The 18,959-nt window shown below is 32.9% G+C and overlaps 1 protein-coding gene across 16 annotated transcripts in view; it reads left to right on the top strand.

The window, feature by feature from the left end:
* Wdpcp (WD repeat containing planar cell polarity effector) overlaps nt 1-18,959 on the top strand; it is a 521,998-nt gene that overhangs the window by 312,179 nt on the left and 190,860 nt on the right. For all 16 annotated transcript variants that reach the window (XR_011704348.1, XM_071601637.1, XM_071601635.1 and 13 more), the window contains 2 exons: nt 2,328-2,516; nt 5,843-5,966. Coding sequence is in view for 15 of the 16 variants with exons in the window: in XM_071601637.1 (XP_071457738.1) it covers nt 2,328-2,516; nt 5,843-5,966 (313 nt within the window). In the remaining variant the exon portion in view is untranslated. The remainder of the gene's footprint in view (nt 1-2,327; nt 2,517-5,842; nt 5,967-18,959) is intronic.

The raw sequence follows: 18,959 nt of genomic DNA, 5'->3' as shown, positions 1-18,959 counted from the left end.
TGATAGAATTCATCAATAAAGGCATCTGGACATATGCAGAGTTAAAGGTGTGTGTGTGTGTGTGTGTGTAAAGGTTTTTTTTTTTAAAAAAAAACAATGAATTGAAATTTAAATAATATAAAAACCATTCAAGTCATCTATTCTTTCTTTTTGGAAGAAAAGGTGCTAGAGATCAAACACCAAGGTCTCTGAGCTACAGTCCTAGCCCCTGTTTGTTCTTGAGTGAAGTTTGACATTTTGGGTCTTTCAAGGAATCCATTTAATTTAAGCTACATTTACATAAATTTACTCATACTCTTTCCTATTTTTAAATGCCTGTAGTTATATAGCTCTTATTTTTGATATTGATAATTGTATCATCTCTTTTTCTCAGTTTACTGATTTTTTTCAAAGAGAAAGCTTTCAAGTTTATTTGATTTTTATTGTTCTTCATTATTTTCTATGTATTAGCTTTATTATTTTCTTCTTTCTATTTACATTGGATTTAATTTGTTCTTTTTTCCCTAGGTTCTTAATGCGGACACTTGGATTATTGAGCTTAGATCTTTCTTCTTTTCTAACTGAAACACTTAGAAATTTTCCTTTAAAAACCATAGCTACATTTCACAAAGTTTTTTTATGTTATATTTCTATTTAATTCAATTCAACATAATGTCTAATATACTTTGTGATTTTTTTGACCCATAGGTTATTCAAATATTTGTGAATTTTCCAGATAGCTTTCTGTTATATATATCTAATTTATTTCTCTTATGGTTAGAGAACATAACCTGTTCATGATTTCAAAACTTTGAAATGTATTAAAGTTTCTTTTATTATTTAGAATATGCTCAGCTTGGTTAATATTCAGTGGGCCCTCAAAAAGAATGTGTATTTCATTGTTGGGTAAAGTGTTTTTTATCAATGTCAGATGAAATTCATTGATAGTGTTTTTCAAGTATTTTATATTTTTCCTGAATTTCTGTTTACATGATCTCTTGATTTATAAAAGCAGTCCTGAAATATCTAACCATAATTACATATTTTAATTTTTTTCTTTTTAGTTCTGTCATGTTTTGCTTTATTATTTCAGAGCTCAGTTTATTAGGTGTACTTAAGAATTGTTATGTTTCTTCATAAATTTTGAGCCCTTTATTATAAGGGTAAGAATTCTGGGTTAATTTATTTTTAATTCTCAATACTTTAAAAATGTCTTCCTGTTGTTTTCTAGCTTGCATAATTTTACATGCAAAGTCTGGAATCATTCTTTGTTTCTCTGTACATCCTATGCATCTTTTTCCCTCATTTTTTTTTCAATTTTGTTGTCTTTGAACTATTTGATCATAATTATGTTAGCTCTCCCCACCCCCAACAGATCAGTTCTTTCTCTTGCTACTCATAGAAGTGTTGCTTAGGGATAGAATCAACAAATCTCAGGTATTTTCAGCTTCCTGCAAAAGTTCTCTGCATTAATATCTACTGCCAAGTAGCCACCTTGATTTATGAGAACTTCCAGTGCTTGACTGCAGGCTCATGGAGACTTTAGGATAGTTATATTTGTTGATTGTACCAACACAAAAGGAATAGTAAAGTTTTACTGCTTAGTATAGTTAGGGCAATTCCCCAGATTCCCTATCAAGTTGAGTCCTGTTAGATATAGCACAAATTTTTATTTTGATGGGACTTGAAGTTAGTGTGAAGAATTTCAGCATCTTTCTCATTAACTAATTTAAAAAAAATCCTACAACCTATAAATAGCCCAGTTAAGTGATGATGATAGTAATAAAAAGAATTGCAATAATATTTTATGATACTTTATAGCTTACAAAGTAATTTTACACACATTTTCTCATTTAGCTTTATGATTATTTGTACTGAGAAGCTATTGTAGAATTGCTAAAGTCAGTAAACATCGGCTAAAGAAAAAAAGATTTTATAGCTAGCCATTTTCAAAAGATGAAAAACAAAACAGAAACATGCTTTAAAGCCCTAGTATTTATTGTCATTTAACACTCAGAAATTGTTAGTTTCAAATGAGATCAGTCTTTTAAAAGACAATTTTAAAAGACCAGAACAGACAGCTTCCCCTGAACTTTTCTTTTTATGTTCTTGGTCCTCTAGAATTAAAAGTAAATTTTCTTTCATTTTAAAAGGATAAATGTGTTCCTGTTGTACCAAGATGTTTTATAGAAAATATTGGTTGAGAAGGGGATTAGTCCCATATACTAGCACTTAATGCAAGAAATATTTAATGTTTTTTAAAAATTTTTCCTTTATAGGAAAGTTAAGTCTGTTTTTGTTATTCTGTATTTTAAAAGATTTACCTAGTTTTATATGTTTTGTGGCAGGCATACTCACTCAGGGACAACTGGGCCTAGTAGATATTGTCTTCCAGTACATTCATTGTGATGAGATCTATGAAGCAATAAACATCCTGAGCAGTATGAACTGGGACACCCTGGGCCAGCAGTGCTTTATCAGCATGAGTGCCATCGTGAACCATCTCCTTAGACAAAGACTTACTCCAGAGAGAGAAGGTCAGACCTGAATATGTTTCACAAATTGGTTTTGTATATACATGAAGTACTTTTTTTGAGTTAGATGTTTTAAGACATTTTTGAGTGATGTTATTGGAGATTGAAAGACAAAAATGTTAATTCTCTATTAAAACTGAAAGGATTAGATAGCAGATAATTGCTCCCATGTAGTACTTACTATGTGGTATTTGTCAACATAAAGAACAACTTTTCTGTATAGCTTGTGTTGGAACTCACAATGCAGTCATTGTACAATTCAGTCTAAGTGTGAAATATGCTCAGATTTCAAACTTTGATCAGCAATTTCATGTACTCTCTTGGTCTGTAGACAAAGGGCCTCAAACAAAGGCCTTTATTACTCCTTCATATTAGACATCAATATTATTTTCCTCACATCCAAGTCCTCTGTCCAGACAATAGTCATTAACACTCACTTTTTGTGTGTGTCAGAATTGTATTGCAGAATTGCTCCTTCTTGTTTTCAATCTTCAAACTTGTGCTTTTGACACCTCTGTCCTTTCTGTCTGCTTGGATTTTTCCTACCTTTACTCAATAAGTAACTTTGCCTATAGGGATACTAGATGTTTATTGTTAAAAAGAAAAAAACAAACAAACAAGATATGTCACCTACAATAATGTAATAAATCTTTTATGAGGTATTCATTTATGTAATATAAATTGCATCAAAAATTTGCAACTTCATTTACATCTTTGTGATAAGCATTGATATTAATGGTGGGAAATCATGGCCAACAAGAAATTGACCATAAGTAATAAGACAGGAAATTAGGAAAAACAAGATATGTCAAAAGGTCCTTTACATTTTCTTTCTTACTATTTTCTGTGCATTTTTATAGATTTTTTTACTACATTGTTATTACATTTCCAAAGTAAGCAAGTTTTATTTTGATAGTGTTCTGTGGTTAATTTTCATCTTAGGAGTTTTAGAGAAGAATAATCAGTAATAACATACTTCTTCAGGAAGTCTGTATCAGGGTCTTGGGCAAACTCACAGAAATCCCATAATAATGATTTATTTAATAAAAATTGAATGGACTTTTTGGAGGTAGTGCAAACCCATACATGAAGATTTCAGTGTTTCCACACTAAGAAAATTCCTTCCACAAGCCAAGTGAGATGGTACACACCTGTACTCTCAGCTACTAGGGATACCGAAGTAGGAGGATTGCAAGTTTGAGGCCCTCCTGGGCAGTTTAGCCAGATCATGCCTCAAAACAAAATTTGAAAAAAAAAAAAAAAAAAAGGCTGGGGATGTAGCTCAGTGGTAGAGTGCTTGCTTGTGTGGCATGTACGAGGCCCTGGATGCAATCCCTACATCGCTTCCCCACAACAGATACACTTTCACTGTCTTCTACAATGCTTGGCCCACAGAAGGTACTCAATGAGTATTAGTAACAATAAAAAAGAAAGTTTAACTCCAAGTTTATTAGAGTATGATATATTGCTGTAATATTTCTGCCTGCAGAACTATCTCAAGTAATTATTTATTAGTATTGATATACTCCCAAGACCTCAAAATTGGGTACATAAAAAGAAATAACAAAAACACGTTCCCTAAAAGAAGCCTATGATGATACATAAAATCTATATAAGAGACCCTAAATTTATACTTAAAGAAGAAAAGTATAAAAGTAGAAAAGATAAAATATTGACTGTCAGGACACTGAGAAATTGCTGCACCTAGTGAATTTATGTTGTAAGATTACTATGTCATAAAAAATATTGTTAAGGAATACACAAATGGGCATTATCAGATTCTTGCTCTAATAAAGGATATTTTCAAGGAACCATATTGGGGAGATAGGGAAATAAAAAGCTTTTATGATAGTAGCCTATTAAAATAAAATGCTTGCATGATGCTGGGTTATCAGAATATGTACATTTTAAGTAGATATGTGCATTTCCCCCTAAGTAACTGCAAAACACATTTCTAAAACATTCAGAGTTCTTCTCTGTTGAGATTTATTCTATCTGAAGCTAACAAATTTGACATGGTAATTTGTTTTCCTTTTATTAGTGGAACCCAGTGAGCTCTTTTATTTGTAGCCATGTTGTGGTTATCTTTGAGATCTTCATTTCTGCCTTAAACATCAAGCTGGGATATCTAATGAATCTATAACTGTGCTGGGAGTTACAAGTATTCCATGTAGGTTCGAACATTTCAGATGTACGAAACATGCTGTCAAGAAAACAAGCAATGGCAAGAGAATCTGGCTTGTTTTCACAATAGCATTGCTATATTCAATTTTAATCTAAATTGACTGCTGCTTTGAAAGAAAATACCTCTAAAGTTCATCTTACTTTACTGTCTAGATTTATGATTAAAAAAAGAAATTACTAACAGCTTAGCCAAGTCCATAGCAATTACTCTGATGAGGAATTTAATACTTTCAAACACAAATGTGCCTACAACTAAAGAGTTTTGCTAAATAATGAATTGTTTATTCAACCCAGTACTGGCAGCATAAAAAAATCAGAGGAGTCTAACTGTGAACTGTAGTGTTCTCATACATACACATACTCTCACCATTATGGTAATTACTTAACTTTCAGGTATTTCTGGGCTGAAGCACAGTCCCATAGGCATGCCTTGATAGAAGACCAGACATTTTTTGCATTTTCCCCCTATTTTCTATCCCCCTTGTTTATCAAAATGTGTATTTTCCCCCTAATCTCTAGTCCTCCTTGTTTATCAAAACTTGCTTTTTCAGTCCTCCTTTCTTCTCCCAGGGTGTTAGTTTTCACTAACAAAACCAAGAATCTTGTTGCTTAGGACAGGATTTAGGAAAATATAGGGACTTTCACAGCCCTGTTAAAATTGTTGTAGAGAGGTGGTCTCACTGTTTTTAATTGTATTGTTGTTTTTATTTGTATTGTTTTAAAAACCATTTCTACTATGCTGACTTCAATTTCCCATGTGAAAAGGTTAGTTTTCTCTTTTCAGCTAAAAAGAGTAAATGTTGAGCACACTGCAAGTTGATTTTACAGGAAATACTAGTTCAAACTGTGTAACTTTGATGAGTCACTATTTTAATTACCCATTTGTGGTGAGAGGTTGGTTCATTATGGATTTCTTCAGTTTTGACAGCTTTTTGTTGCTCAGAGTCATTGTCAGCTTTGCCTCAAGTGAAAGTTTATACACAGGTTTGTTTTTGTACCAGCTGTCATATTTTAATTTCATCTTTCCTGCAACAAGCTCACATTTCATCCAAGTTCGAAAAACCTGACTGACTGCAAACATGAGTATTCTGTTGTAATTGAAGGAGTTTCACTTGTTTTAGTGCTGCTATGTTTGAATTCCACAGCACAGCTTGAGGCAAGCCTTGGAACCTTCTATGCTCCAACACGACCACTTCTGGATACAACTATTTTGGAATATAGAGACCAGATCAGCAGATATGCAAGGAGATTCTTCCACCACTTGCTAAGGTGAATGCTGTATTTGGACTGATTTGTGTCAGACTAACTACCAATTTCAGGAGCTGCCATCTTTAATGAGAACATTCCATAATCTGGCTATTTTCTGACAGTCCATCCCTTCAAAGAAAAACATTACTTCTCTTGATATTTTTTATTTAATTTGTTCTTATTTTCCTTTAAGGAAATATTTGAATATTGTTTGGGACTTTTACATCACCGGTATTCTTTTATTTTTTTTTTAGCTTTACTATATTTTCTAAGTGTGACCTGTATTCTTTAATATTCTTTCCCCTTTGATATTAAAGCAAAAAATACCAGCTATGTAAAATCAATATAAAAATATTAACTCATTTTGCTCCTAGCATTAGAGAAATGTTTTCATTTAAATTAAAACTAAATATAAGAATATGCTATAAAGTTCTGAGACAGTAATTGGTTTGCTTTACTTTCAGAATGACTATAGAAAGATTCATTCATTATCAAATAATGGGGCAGATTAATAATTTTACTGTACCTAATTTTCTCTGCTTTCCCTGGGTATAATATGTTCTTTTAACATTGAAATATGTTACAAATTAGATAATAATGTCAAAAATTGCTCTGAGAACAATAATATAGAAATTGAAGGACAAGTATTTTAGCATTTATATATATATATATATATAATATATAAATATATATATATATATATATATATATATATATATAAATATAGATATAATTCAGAAAACAGAACGGATGGATGGAAGGAAGATAAAAGGATGGACAGATAAAAAGAGATTAGAGCACATATAAATGTGATACCATATAAAAGAAAGGAAGTGATTGGCACAAAATTTAGAATGATGTAGAGTAAGTGAAAACAAGTATGACAGAACAGGCAGGCACATGGAATGGAATCCTCTAGGTTTTAGTACTATGTTCCATTTCTTAAGACGAGTGGTACATATCAGGGTCTGTTAAAAATGATTACTGCTTTTTTTGTGTGTATGTGTGTATGTGTGGTATACTCTTGTATACAATATGTTTTAAAATAGAACATAATAGAATTTTCAATTGTGTGTACCAAAAGGAAGTTGGGTTAATTTTTGGAATTTTAAAATTTTACTAATAATGTAATCTGTTATAATGCCTTTTAACTCTTTCAAAGACTTAAATATATATTCTCTAATTTTTTCACTCAGAACAACCCTGTAAAGGGGGTATTATCATTTGACAAATGAGTAAACTGAGGCCAATGTGGTAAGTGGTTGGATTAGATGAAATAACAGATTACTGATGGTGCTGGATCTTGAACTGTTTTTTTTTTTTTTTTTTGATCCTCTGCTCCTTACTCTTAAGACCATTTATCTATCGTTTGTTGTGTATATTTTAGATGCTACCTTGTAAAATAACTGAAAATGGTCATCCACTCAAGAGTAGGCTGATTGATAAATATGCTTGACTGCCCAAAAAGGGGAGAAACTTCAGATTGGTCAGGGCTTGAGGAGATATTTTTTGTTGTGTAGATATTCATACTCTATACTTAATTTTCTATATATAAAGTGACACTTTGAACTCTACAAAGCAGTTAAGCCTTTGGAAAACAGTATTTTTAGAAGCTGAAGTGTAAATATATTGCAAGAGTTATTATCTGTAATTGAATCTTGCCTTTTTATCTGAATAACTTTAGCATATTCAAGAGATTCTTTACCCTGAATGAGGCTGGCTTCCATGAATATGTCAAAAATGCTGGGGCTGATGTCACATTTATTTGGACCTAGGACTTTGCTCTCATTGCTATTTAGTTTTTCCTGTTTCTGGGTAATTTTAATTAGTTAAGCTGCTTCCTGAAGAGTTTAAAAAGATGAACATGAATAAAATAGAAGTGTTGGGAGCATATTCTTGATGGCTTTACTGTGTCTTTGGTCTTTCTGACTTTATGTAGTTGTTTGGTTTTTGCCTAAACATCCTATTATGCAACCATCTTGCTGATCCTAGAATGCACATATTTTACAGATGTGCAAATTTTTTGTTTATTGGTTTTATTCAAATATAGTTTCCCAACTCTTTTGGAGCTACTTTTGATAAAGTGACTATTTTAAAAATATTTTTTAGTTGTAGTTGGACACAATACCTTTATTTTTATCTATTTATTTTTATGTGGTGCTGAGGACTGAACCCAGTGCCTCACACGTGCTAGGTGAGCACTCTACTGCTGAGCCACCACCCCAGACCCCTAATTATTATTAATGCTATCATTATTATTAGACTTTAGCTTGCATTGTGGTTACATCTGAAATTGGATGTTTTCCCTTGTGGTATACTAGCTTTTTAGTTTAGTTTTGTTTTGTTTTGTTTTAGTGCTTTCCTACTATTTCATTTATAATGAATGTTTATCAGTTATTCTTTTGATAGTAAGCTATACATAGCATTATGAAAAAAGAAAATAAAGTTTAGAAAAAAATTAAATGAGATAGCTTAAGTTGCACCCATTCTTTTGTTTCATCTGCTGCCAAGAAGTTTTCCTGCTTAAGGGTAGAGAAACAAACCAAAGGCCTTTTGGTATTTGTGAAGGACTACAATTGTATTACTCCCTGTGCTTTGATTAGTCATTTTAATACCCCTTTAAAAAGGTTATTAAATGATGAAACAAGTCCTAAACAGTAAAGACCATCATAGAGATTATTAAATTAAAGATGAAGAAAAGGAGCCTCATGGAGATTAGGGAAGTACCTAGGATCACTCACATGGGACTCAGATTGCCTGAATCCAGACTGGACTCTTTGGAGAAGTAAGAATTAAATATTAGATTGATTTTAATTTCATCCAGCATGGAAAGGGTAGGGCCGTAGTATGAATTTGGGATAATGGACAAGTATATTATGTAGATTATTAAAGTAAATGTTCTGAAGACAATAGAGGAATTCCACAAGCATGTTTTTTTTTTTTTTTTTTGGCTTCTTTTGTCTTTAGCAAATATTAACGTTTACCTGAAAGCTTTCCTCCAAATTCAAACAAATCTGAACTTTAAAACTTATTTTTTCATGTTTTTTTTTTTTTCCTGGAATCTTTTTGTATGTATTTAAAGTGATTGATTTTCATAAAGAAATGTTCCCTGGACATATAAATATTTGCTTCTAAAATTAAAGACAGAAAGTAGTAGAAACACAGCCTTGATATGGTAAAGTGTTTATTATAATAAAATGTAAAGAGATGATTTTAAGAAATCATTAAGCTGGAAAACATTTACCTACAGAAGGCCTTCTTTGCTTAAAATAAGTTTAGAAGGTAATTATTCACCTTTCTTCCTCAATTAAATTGCATAGTATCCTGGAAGTACTGAATAGGAAAGTATTAGCTAGAATTTTTCATCATAAACAAATAGGAACTATAATAATAATGTGTAAATTTTGATGACAAAGATTTCAAATGAATGTGCTACATGTGAAACTTATATTATTCATATGAAAATAAAATATTTTCCCCTCCTTACTATATAAGATTATAGTTTTCTGACATCACAGTGTTATGCAATTGTGACACAGAGAATCATGCTTTTAAAATGCTTAGAAAATAGTAAGCAAAATTTGGGAAAGGAAGCTTTATTTTAAGCAATATTATGTTTATGAAATCTTTATGGGAAAGTGTACTAATATTTACATTTTCCTTTGCAATGCAAAAACAATAAAAATGAATTGATGGATGTATAGAAGAATAGATAGAGGTGGAGAGATATGTGATGAAACAGTATTATAAAATATAATGATAAAATCCAGAAGTACTTATCTATTTTGTTAGGGCTGGTTGGGGAGGATTACCTTTCGTAAGGGAGCTTTTTCCATTCCTGCCAAGGGTGGAGAATAAGATGGGGGGAGTCCTCTGCCATAAAGGCAATTTTTAAAAAGTTGTGATGCTAACCAATAAATTAGGAAACCAAGCAAAACTGACAGAACATAGACACAAATCACATAAAGGCCATGCCATGAAAAAATTTTGTATACCTGGCCCTTCTTCCTCAAGGCTTCCCTTTCACAGCTAGTCAGGTTGTGAGCCCCCTGGTGGGGGCGGGGGAGCAAAGTATCCAAATGCTGTGCATCTATTAGTCTAGTTTTCCTGCAGATAAAAACCATAAAGAATTTATTAGGCAAATTTATTACATCTGGGGTAGGGATGTGGCTCAAACAGTAGCGCACTCGCCTGGCATGCGCGGGGTGCTGGGTTCGATCCTCAGCACCACATAAAAATAAAATAAAGATGTTGTGTCCACCGAAAACTAAAAAATAAATATTAAAAAAATTCATTCTCTCTCTCTCTCTCTCTCTCAAAAAAAAATTATTACATCTGCAGATATCACAGCTCAAGGAACAACAATGATATATAAAACATGAGCGTCAATAACAAAGTAGACTGTGTCTAGCTCTATGAGATACATTTGTTTCCATTGTGTTTTTACAGTGTAGAAATAATAATCCTTTGTTTTATTATGTATTTAAACTTAACAGAACTGTGTTATATTCAAAAAACTATGAATTGGTGATGTAACCTTATTTCTAGTTATAGATAGCCCTCAAGCATCTGCTTCCTAGAGAAGGATAAGTATCATTTGATATTTTTTGAATTACCCCCAATGTCTTTTCTTTCCCCACACATAAGCATGTTCACATAATAAAGGATTCAGTTTGCTGTAGATTCTGATTCTTATTATATTTATCTCATTACATTTTATAGAAAAAGATACTTCAGTTTGGTCAGTACCTGGGAAATTGAGGATCATCTCTGTCTAAATTATAGACAGATGGAGGAACAAATACTAGATTTTCTCAGACTTCCTAGTTTATGGACCTCAGAGTATTGAAGTGGTTGAAAAAAAGAGGATTACTTTGGTAAAATCTTTAATGAGCACTCTGATTACATGTGGTTATTGCTATGCAAGGGCACATGTTTGTCTTTTGGTTATTGATTTTATAAATAAAAGTTGTTTAAACCCAAAGCCTTCCCATTAATTTAAGTTTTCCTGATCCTCACACTATACAAAGCCATTGCCATTTTTTGAAACATAAAGCTGCATTTTTTTCAAAACAAAAATAGCTTCTGATTGTAGACATAACATACAATTTTTTCCCTATAATTTAAATATCATGACCCTCTTGTCACATTAATAAACATAGATCTACATCCTCCTGTAAACGGATATGAACTATTTCCAATTTTTTGCTATTATAAACATTGCTTCAAGAAACGTTTCTTGTACATAGTTGATATACTTATACCATGCACACTCATATAAATATATATATACACACACATATGCACATATACACTATATATTTCACAAACTTGTTGCATTTTGAAGATTCTTGATACTTATTGTACAATTTTCCTGCTATCATTCTGTGAAATCACTCATCTTATCCTACCAATCATGGAAATAATCAGTTTCTTAAAACATTAACAATTGAAAGAAAATTGGCTTTAATTTTTTTAATGTATGATTGTTTTCCCTCATTTTTTTCTGGCTATTTGTTTTATACTTAATAAACTTTATTTTTAGAATAGTATTAGGCTCACAACAAAGGTGAATGGAAGATACTGAGTTCCTATATACTCCCTGTCCCCAGTAATTTTAGTTCCTTTTTTAAAAATAATGATTATTATGCACATTTGTAGAGAGAGGCTATATGTACCATTATGTGAATAGCTACTATTTAATATGTACCACTATTTAAAGCTAAAGACTTTTTAAAACATGATTACATTTAAAAAAATTTGTTTTAGTTGAAGATGGACACAATACCTTTATTTATTTATTTTTATGTGGTGCTATGGATCAAACCCAGTGTTTCACACGTGCTAGGCAAGCGCTTAACCACTGAGCCACAACCCCAACCCCAGAAGCATGATCACATTTAATCCCCACATCCCAGTATGAAGACATGAAGACATTTTTATTCCTGTTTTCTAGATGAAGACACTTAGATTACTTAACTTGCTCATAAACAATAGGTAGAACCAAATTCTTGTGTGGGTCCAGCTGACCTCAAACTCCTTTCTCTTTACCACCACACTATGAAGTAAACCTCCTCAGGAAATAAGGAGTTCTTTCTCCAGAGGTACTTTGTAAAAGGAGGGCTACATACTGCAGTCTAATATAGTGAATAACAAGAAAGTTTGAACATGGGCACATTCTTAGTATCCTTTAGCTTCCATTTCTTAATTTATAAATAAGGATAATCATGATACTTACCACTGTAGTATATTGTGAGAATTAACGTAATAATGCATGTAACTAGAACTTAAGATATAGGTTGGCACATTATTAGTAAGGGCACAATGAATGCTTAATATTGATTGTGGTGTTGTAGAGAGTAAAAAAAAAAATTAGATAAATGTGGACCAAATGATCTTTAGAACTTTACTTCTTGACTTTTTTTTTTCAAAAATTAAAAAGAATTTTTTATTCTTATAGTACATTAGGACCAGGACCTAAAACTAGTCTTTTTTTAAATATATATTTTTTAGTTATACATGGACACAATATCTTTATTTTGTTTATTTATTTTCATGTGGTGCTGAGGCTCGAACCCAGTACCTCACATGTGAGGGGCAAGCACTCTGCCACTGAGCCACACTTCAGCCCCAAACTACAGTCTTTTGATCTCTTAGGACTGGCTTTCTTTGGGTAGCCCTTCTTTTTACCTAATGGAAGGACTAATTGAGAGTTCCTGGTTATCAGCTCACTGGGTCTAAAGTAAGAGAAAATGGCCTGGGGCAGACGTTGGGCAACTTTGGCAATGGCTTAATGCAGAGTGGTACCTTCAATTGATGTAAGATCCTGAATTCATCTAGTACTCCCAGAATCAAGTTTCACCATAAAAAAATGTAATATCATTTATACCTTGTATGTTATCAGACAGTGGTTGTGAATATTATTAACTGAGTCAGGTAAACATTGTGGCAAATGTTATTTGAACCTACACTGAACTGTTTTGTGTGCCATTCTTTATAATTTACTACTGATATTTCATAATTGTTCCCTTAGACTTGGAAAATGTAGAACCCAGTAAGTAGGAAAAATTTAGCTTAGAGAACAGAGATTTGAATCTTCTATTTAAAGGATCCTGAGTAACAATATTATGAAAATTCAGGGTTGAAAAGAGCCTAAAAATATAGGGAAATCTCACATGACTGCACTCAGTCCCCTAAACCAGAAGATTATCCTCCTGGTTTGATGGTCAGGTTTTCATTTAATTTTTAAAGAAAGCATCTCCTTCTAAAAATGCATTTTCAGTGGGGCAATATTGCCCTCAAAGGGGCAAAAGTTGGTTCTTAGGGATTGAAAAAAATATTAGATATTATAATGATTTATGGCCTTCCAAATTTTATAACTTAGTATTTGATTTATCTTAAGAAATTTAATTAATTTAACTTGAATTTAAATATAATACTTAACAATAATATTGTATTAATTACTTCAGAAACGAGAGTTTGTTGAGTAAATGTACTTCATAGATCCTAGCAATAAGAAGTTGGGAGTTAGGAGTTCCTATTATATAGGAATGGGGGAGGCAATTTTTGACATAACAAACACAATAGAGATGGGACCAACCTAGGTGTGCCAACACAGCAGTGGATTTGGGTCCACATATGATAATACTGAGCTTCTGTGACAGTGGGGGAAATGGTAGGGAAAGATAACTGGGAATAAACACTTCCAGCAGTGGCAAGAGATGCAAAAAGGCAACTTTGTCTCTTAGGCTCTAGGTTACTTTTCGAACAGAAGCAATCCTCAAGCACACAACACAGTTATTATTTTTAAAAATTAAACTTAATTTTGAGAAAATTATAGACTCATGCAAATGTGAGAAATAATAGAGAGATTCTAGTACCCTGACCCAGTTCCCTCAATGGTAAGATCTTACAAAATGACAGTAATATATCATACACAGCTGATTGACATTAATGTAGTCAAGATACAGAGCATTTTTAACACCATAGGATTTCTCATTTGCCCTTTTATAATTACCCACTTTCCTCCCACTCCATCCCCTTCCAAGTCTTTGGCACCCACCAATTTGTTCATTTTTATAAATTTGTCATTTTAAGAATGTTATATAAATGGAATTAAATAGTATGTAACCTTTTAGAGGATTGGCTTTTTTCACTCAGCACTAATATTGTAGAAATTGATCCAAATTGTTACATACATCAGTAGTTCATTCCTATTACTGAGTAGTACTCCATGATATGAATGTACCACTTTTAGTTTAACCAGTCACTCACTGAAGGATATCTGGGTTGTTTTCAGCTTTTGCCTATTATAACTAACACTGCTATAAACATTTATATACTGGTTTTTATGTGAACATAAATTTTAATTTTTCTGGGATAAATGCCCAGGAGTATAGTTGCTGGGTTATAGGATAATTGCATGTTTAGTTGTTTGTTTTATTTTGTTTTTAAGAAAATGCCAAACTTATCCAAAGTGATTGTATTTGATGGTTCCACCAGTAATATGTGAACAATTCTGTTTCTCTACATTTGGTGCCAGTATTTAGTGCTATCATTTTTGAAAATCAATTTAGCCATTCTCAGAGATATGTAATGATATTACATTGTGGCTTTAATGTCCACAATATAATGGATAATAATGTTGAACATCTTTTCATACTATTATTTGCCATTAATGTCCTTTGGTGAAATATTTTAATAACTTTTGACCATTTTCTAATTTGTATTTTTTTAACTGTTAAGTTTATAGTTTCCCTTATAAATACTTATAAATACTCATCCTTTGTCAGATATGTGGTTTGCAGTATTTTCTTCTAATCTGTAACTTATATTTGGAGCTACACATATTATTATCTTTTCATGTATTATTACTATCATTGTGATTATCATACTTAATACTACTAAGGGACCTATCTTCAGAGAATGGCTAAAATACTTTCAACTTTTACACCAACCACTACCATAACTTGCTTCTCCCTTGCATTGTTGTGTGTGAAACTCTATGGTAAAGTTCATAGATTTTTAGATCATGTGGCTTAATGGAAACAGCAAAGTATAGGTTTGTTATTCTTTCTTATATTTTAAGCTTTACTGTTTTAGTTTTATAAAAGTTCTTTTTTACACACAGATATATACACACATAGTTATGCTTATTTTTAATACAGCTAGCAACAGGTAATATTTCTTTTTAAATATTTTTTTGTTGTATATGGACACAAAACCTTTATTTATTTTTTTAATGTGCTGAGGATCAAACCCAGTGCCTTACATGTACTAGCAAGCACTCCACCACTGAGCTACAACCCCATCCCAAGATAATATTTCTGTACTGCTTTTTCCCCAATATTTTTTTTATTTGTTCTTTTTAGATATACATGACAGTGGAATGTATTTTGACATACATACATGGAGTATAACTTATTCTAATTGGGATTTCATTCTTGTGGTTGTTCGTGGTGGGGAAATTTACGGGTCGTGTATTCTTATATGAACGTAGGAAAGTTGTATCTGATTTATTCTACTGTCTTTCCTATTCCTATCCTGCTTCACTTTTCTTCATTCCCCCTTTTCTAATCTAATCTTAACTGGCACAGTGGCCCTGTTACAAGTGTTTTACCAAACTTTGACCAACATGTAAAATTTATTTTGCTAAACTGTATAGACATGCTCTTACCATGTTATTTATTAACTGGAGCATTGAGAAGAATGAGTGATGTAATGTTATATAGGTAGGGTATTTGTTTTTTGCAAACAAGATCAGGCTGTTAGAGAAAAAGTAAATGTTTTTATATTATTTGAGAATCTGACCTTAGAGCATGGGAGGCAACACAGTCAGTTTAGTAAATAGTTCTAGAGAGAAAGATGTAGTGCTGAAAGGTGATTGCTGAGAATGCTTTTATATACACTGTCAGACATAGATTTAGTAGAGTAGTAAAATTGCATGTAGTATTGGTTTGTTTTCTATTTTTTGTTTTACTCATTGTTTTTCTTTTCCCCAAATGGCTTTTTAAAAAACTTTTATTGCCTTAACATAGTGAGAAAAATTATAAGTGTCTAACTCAGTAAATTATATTCATCACAAAGTAAACACAACCTTTGAACCAGTTCCCCAGTAAAGAAATGGAACATTACCAGCACTTCAGGGAACCCCCTTCTCCCTTTGTGACCTCCCGATTACCCTCTTTCCTTTTTTGGGTGTAACCACTGCCCTGCATTCTAATACCGTAGAATGTTTTACCTATGTTTGAACTTTTTTTTTTCTTAAGTATCAGGGATTGGACGTAGGGGTACTTAACCACTGAGCCACATCCCTAGCCCTTTTTATCTTTTATTTTGAGGGTCTTGCTAAGTTGCTTTTGGTCTTTGCTAAATTGCTGAAGCTGGCTTTGAACTTGGGACCCTCCAACCTCAAAACATCAGCCTCCTGAGCCACTGATGTTTTTGAACTTTTATGAATGTTTTCTTTTGTGTTTGCCCTTTTTTTCAACATTATATTTGTGAAAATAGTATGTGTTGTTGCATATGGCAGAAGTATGCGTGTATTTATTACTGAATTTATATTTTCATGATAAATGCTGTAGGTATATACTATAATTTATATATCTATTTAACTGTTGTGTGACATTTCTTTTGCAGTTTTGAGCTATTTGCAAATAACATTGCAATGAGCATTCTTGTACATGTTGTTAGTGCATATGTGTAGATCTTTTCTAAATTTAAAGATGATTAAATTTATTAATCATCTTTATTCTTTTTGAATTGTTCATTCCATTATAATATTTATCTTTTTCTTATTGGTTTCTAAGCAGTTTTAATAGTATCAATATTTTTAATGTGTTGCAACCTTTTTTCCCAGTTTTCTATTTGTTTTTCAATCTAGTATTATAGATTTGTTATTGTTGTTGGTCCAAGAGAACTTTTTATAAGGGTAATTAATATATTAGTGGTCTCCATTATGGTTTTTTTGTTTGTCATAGATACTTATCTTCCCAGAATTATAAAAATTATTTGCCCTTATTTATTTCAGTTATATTTATGACTTGTTGTTGTACATTTAAATTTTTCTCTCTAAAAATAATTTTAGTATACGAAATATTTTCAGCTTCAGATTTATTTTCTCCCAATTATCTGACCCATTGTCCTAACATCATTTTCACAATTTTCTCTTGATCAGTTAGCCTACTTTTTCCACATTCATAATTTTAGAACAAATTTTGGCAGCAGTCAGAAAGTCAAGCTCATCCATTAGATTCTATATGCATACATTCGCATAGACAAATGTGTGTGCATTTTATGAATTTGAGTCAATATTTAAAGATTGAGATATCAGAGAAAAGCATAATTTCTGATTTTTCTTAAACCCAGATCATTTATTAATCCTGAGCCTGGTTTTTTGAGAGTGATCATCTAGGGTTTCATTGGATATGTGCTCTCTTATAACAAGCTTATGTTCTCCAGTTTGCCACAACCCCCACCAGTTCTTGTTGCTTTTTACCACCTGGCTCATTAAATATATTTCTGTTGGCTTCTTGGTCCTGTAGATATTTAAGTTATGAGCGGTATTTATTTCTAATAATTATTCCTGCTGCATACTTCTTCATTTATTATATAACTTTGTATATGATACAAAGAACTCTTGAAGATGTTTCTACTTTGTAATACGTTTTTAATTTTTCATAGGAATTTTAGGGCCTAAACAAACAAAAGATGTTTCCTAAGGATTTTTATTATAATTTTAGGAAGAATCAACATGTTTATAATATTGCTTTCTTCTGAAAAATGAGTTCTTTCCATTTTATTCAAATTTTCCTTTATATCACTAATTTTTACATATATTTTTTGTTGTTGTAGATGGACATAATACCTTTTTAACATTTTTTTATTTTTATGTGGGGCTGAGGATTGAACCCAGTGCTAAACAAGTGCCCATCACAGCCCCAGCCCATCACTAAATATTTTTTTTTTGTGCATGTTCCTTGTTTAGTTTTCCCTGAATATTTTTTTTAAATTTTATTTTTTCTTTTTAGTTGTAGATGGACACAATACCTTTTTTTGCTTTTTTATTTTCATGTGGTGCTGGGGATTGAATCCCAGAGCCTCACTTGTGCTAGGCATGCACTCTATCAGTGAACCACAACCCCGGCCCCATTTTTTTTTTTTTTTTTACATTTTGGCTGGGACTTCTTTTCAATGTCATAAGTGTTAGTTCCTGGTATATAAGAAACTACCTATGTTTGTATATTAACTTTGTACTGTATTACTTTTTTGAAAATTTAAAAATTATTTCTAACAGTTTTGCAGGTCATAATTTTAGCCTTTCAAGGTGAATATTATATTGTCTACAAATAGTCATCATTAACCCCCTTACTTCCACATAGCGTAATTCTTGTCTAGTAAAGAATAATGGTGGGCTGGGGATGTGGCTCAAGCGGTAGTGCGCTCGCCTGGACAAAGATGTTGTGTCTGCCAAAAACAAACTAAAATAAATAAATAAATAAATATTAAAAAAAAAAAAAAGGGACCGACCGGCAGAACAGGCCCAGCGGCCCGCCGGCGTGGTAGACTCGTCACCCCAATTGGAGGAGGGACAGAGCAGAGCCGCCGCCCGCGCCTGCAAGGTAGGCAGACCTGCAACTGACCGGCAGAACAGGCCCAGGGGCCCGCCGGCATGGTAGACACGTCACCACAATGGGAGGAGGGGCAGAGCAGAGCCACCGCCCGCGCTGCAAGGTAGGCAGACCTGCGACCGACCAGCAGCACAGGCCCAGCGGCCCGCCGGCGTGGTAGACCTTTGACCGACCAGCAGAACAGGCCCAGCGGCCTGCCGGCGTGGTAGACCTGCGACCGACCGGCAGAAAAGGCCCAGCGGCCCGCCAGCATGGTGGACACGTCACCCCAATTGGAGGAGAGGCAGAGCAGAGCCGCCGCCCGCGCCTGCAAGGTAGGCAGACCTGTGACTGACCGGAAGAACAGGCCCAGTGGCCCACCGCCGGCGTGGTAGACACGTCACCC

This window comes from Marmota flaviventris, chromosome 14 (assembly GCF_047511675.1).
Source record: "Marmota flaviventris isolate mMarFla1 chromosome 14, mMarFla1.hap1, whole genome shotgun sequence".
Lineage (NCBI taxonomy): Eukaryota > Metazoa > Chordata > Mammalia > Rodentia > Sciuridae > Marmota > Marmota flaviventris.
This window is presented reverse-complemented; position numbering and strand designations above follow the sequence as displayed.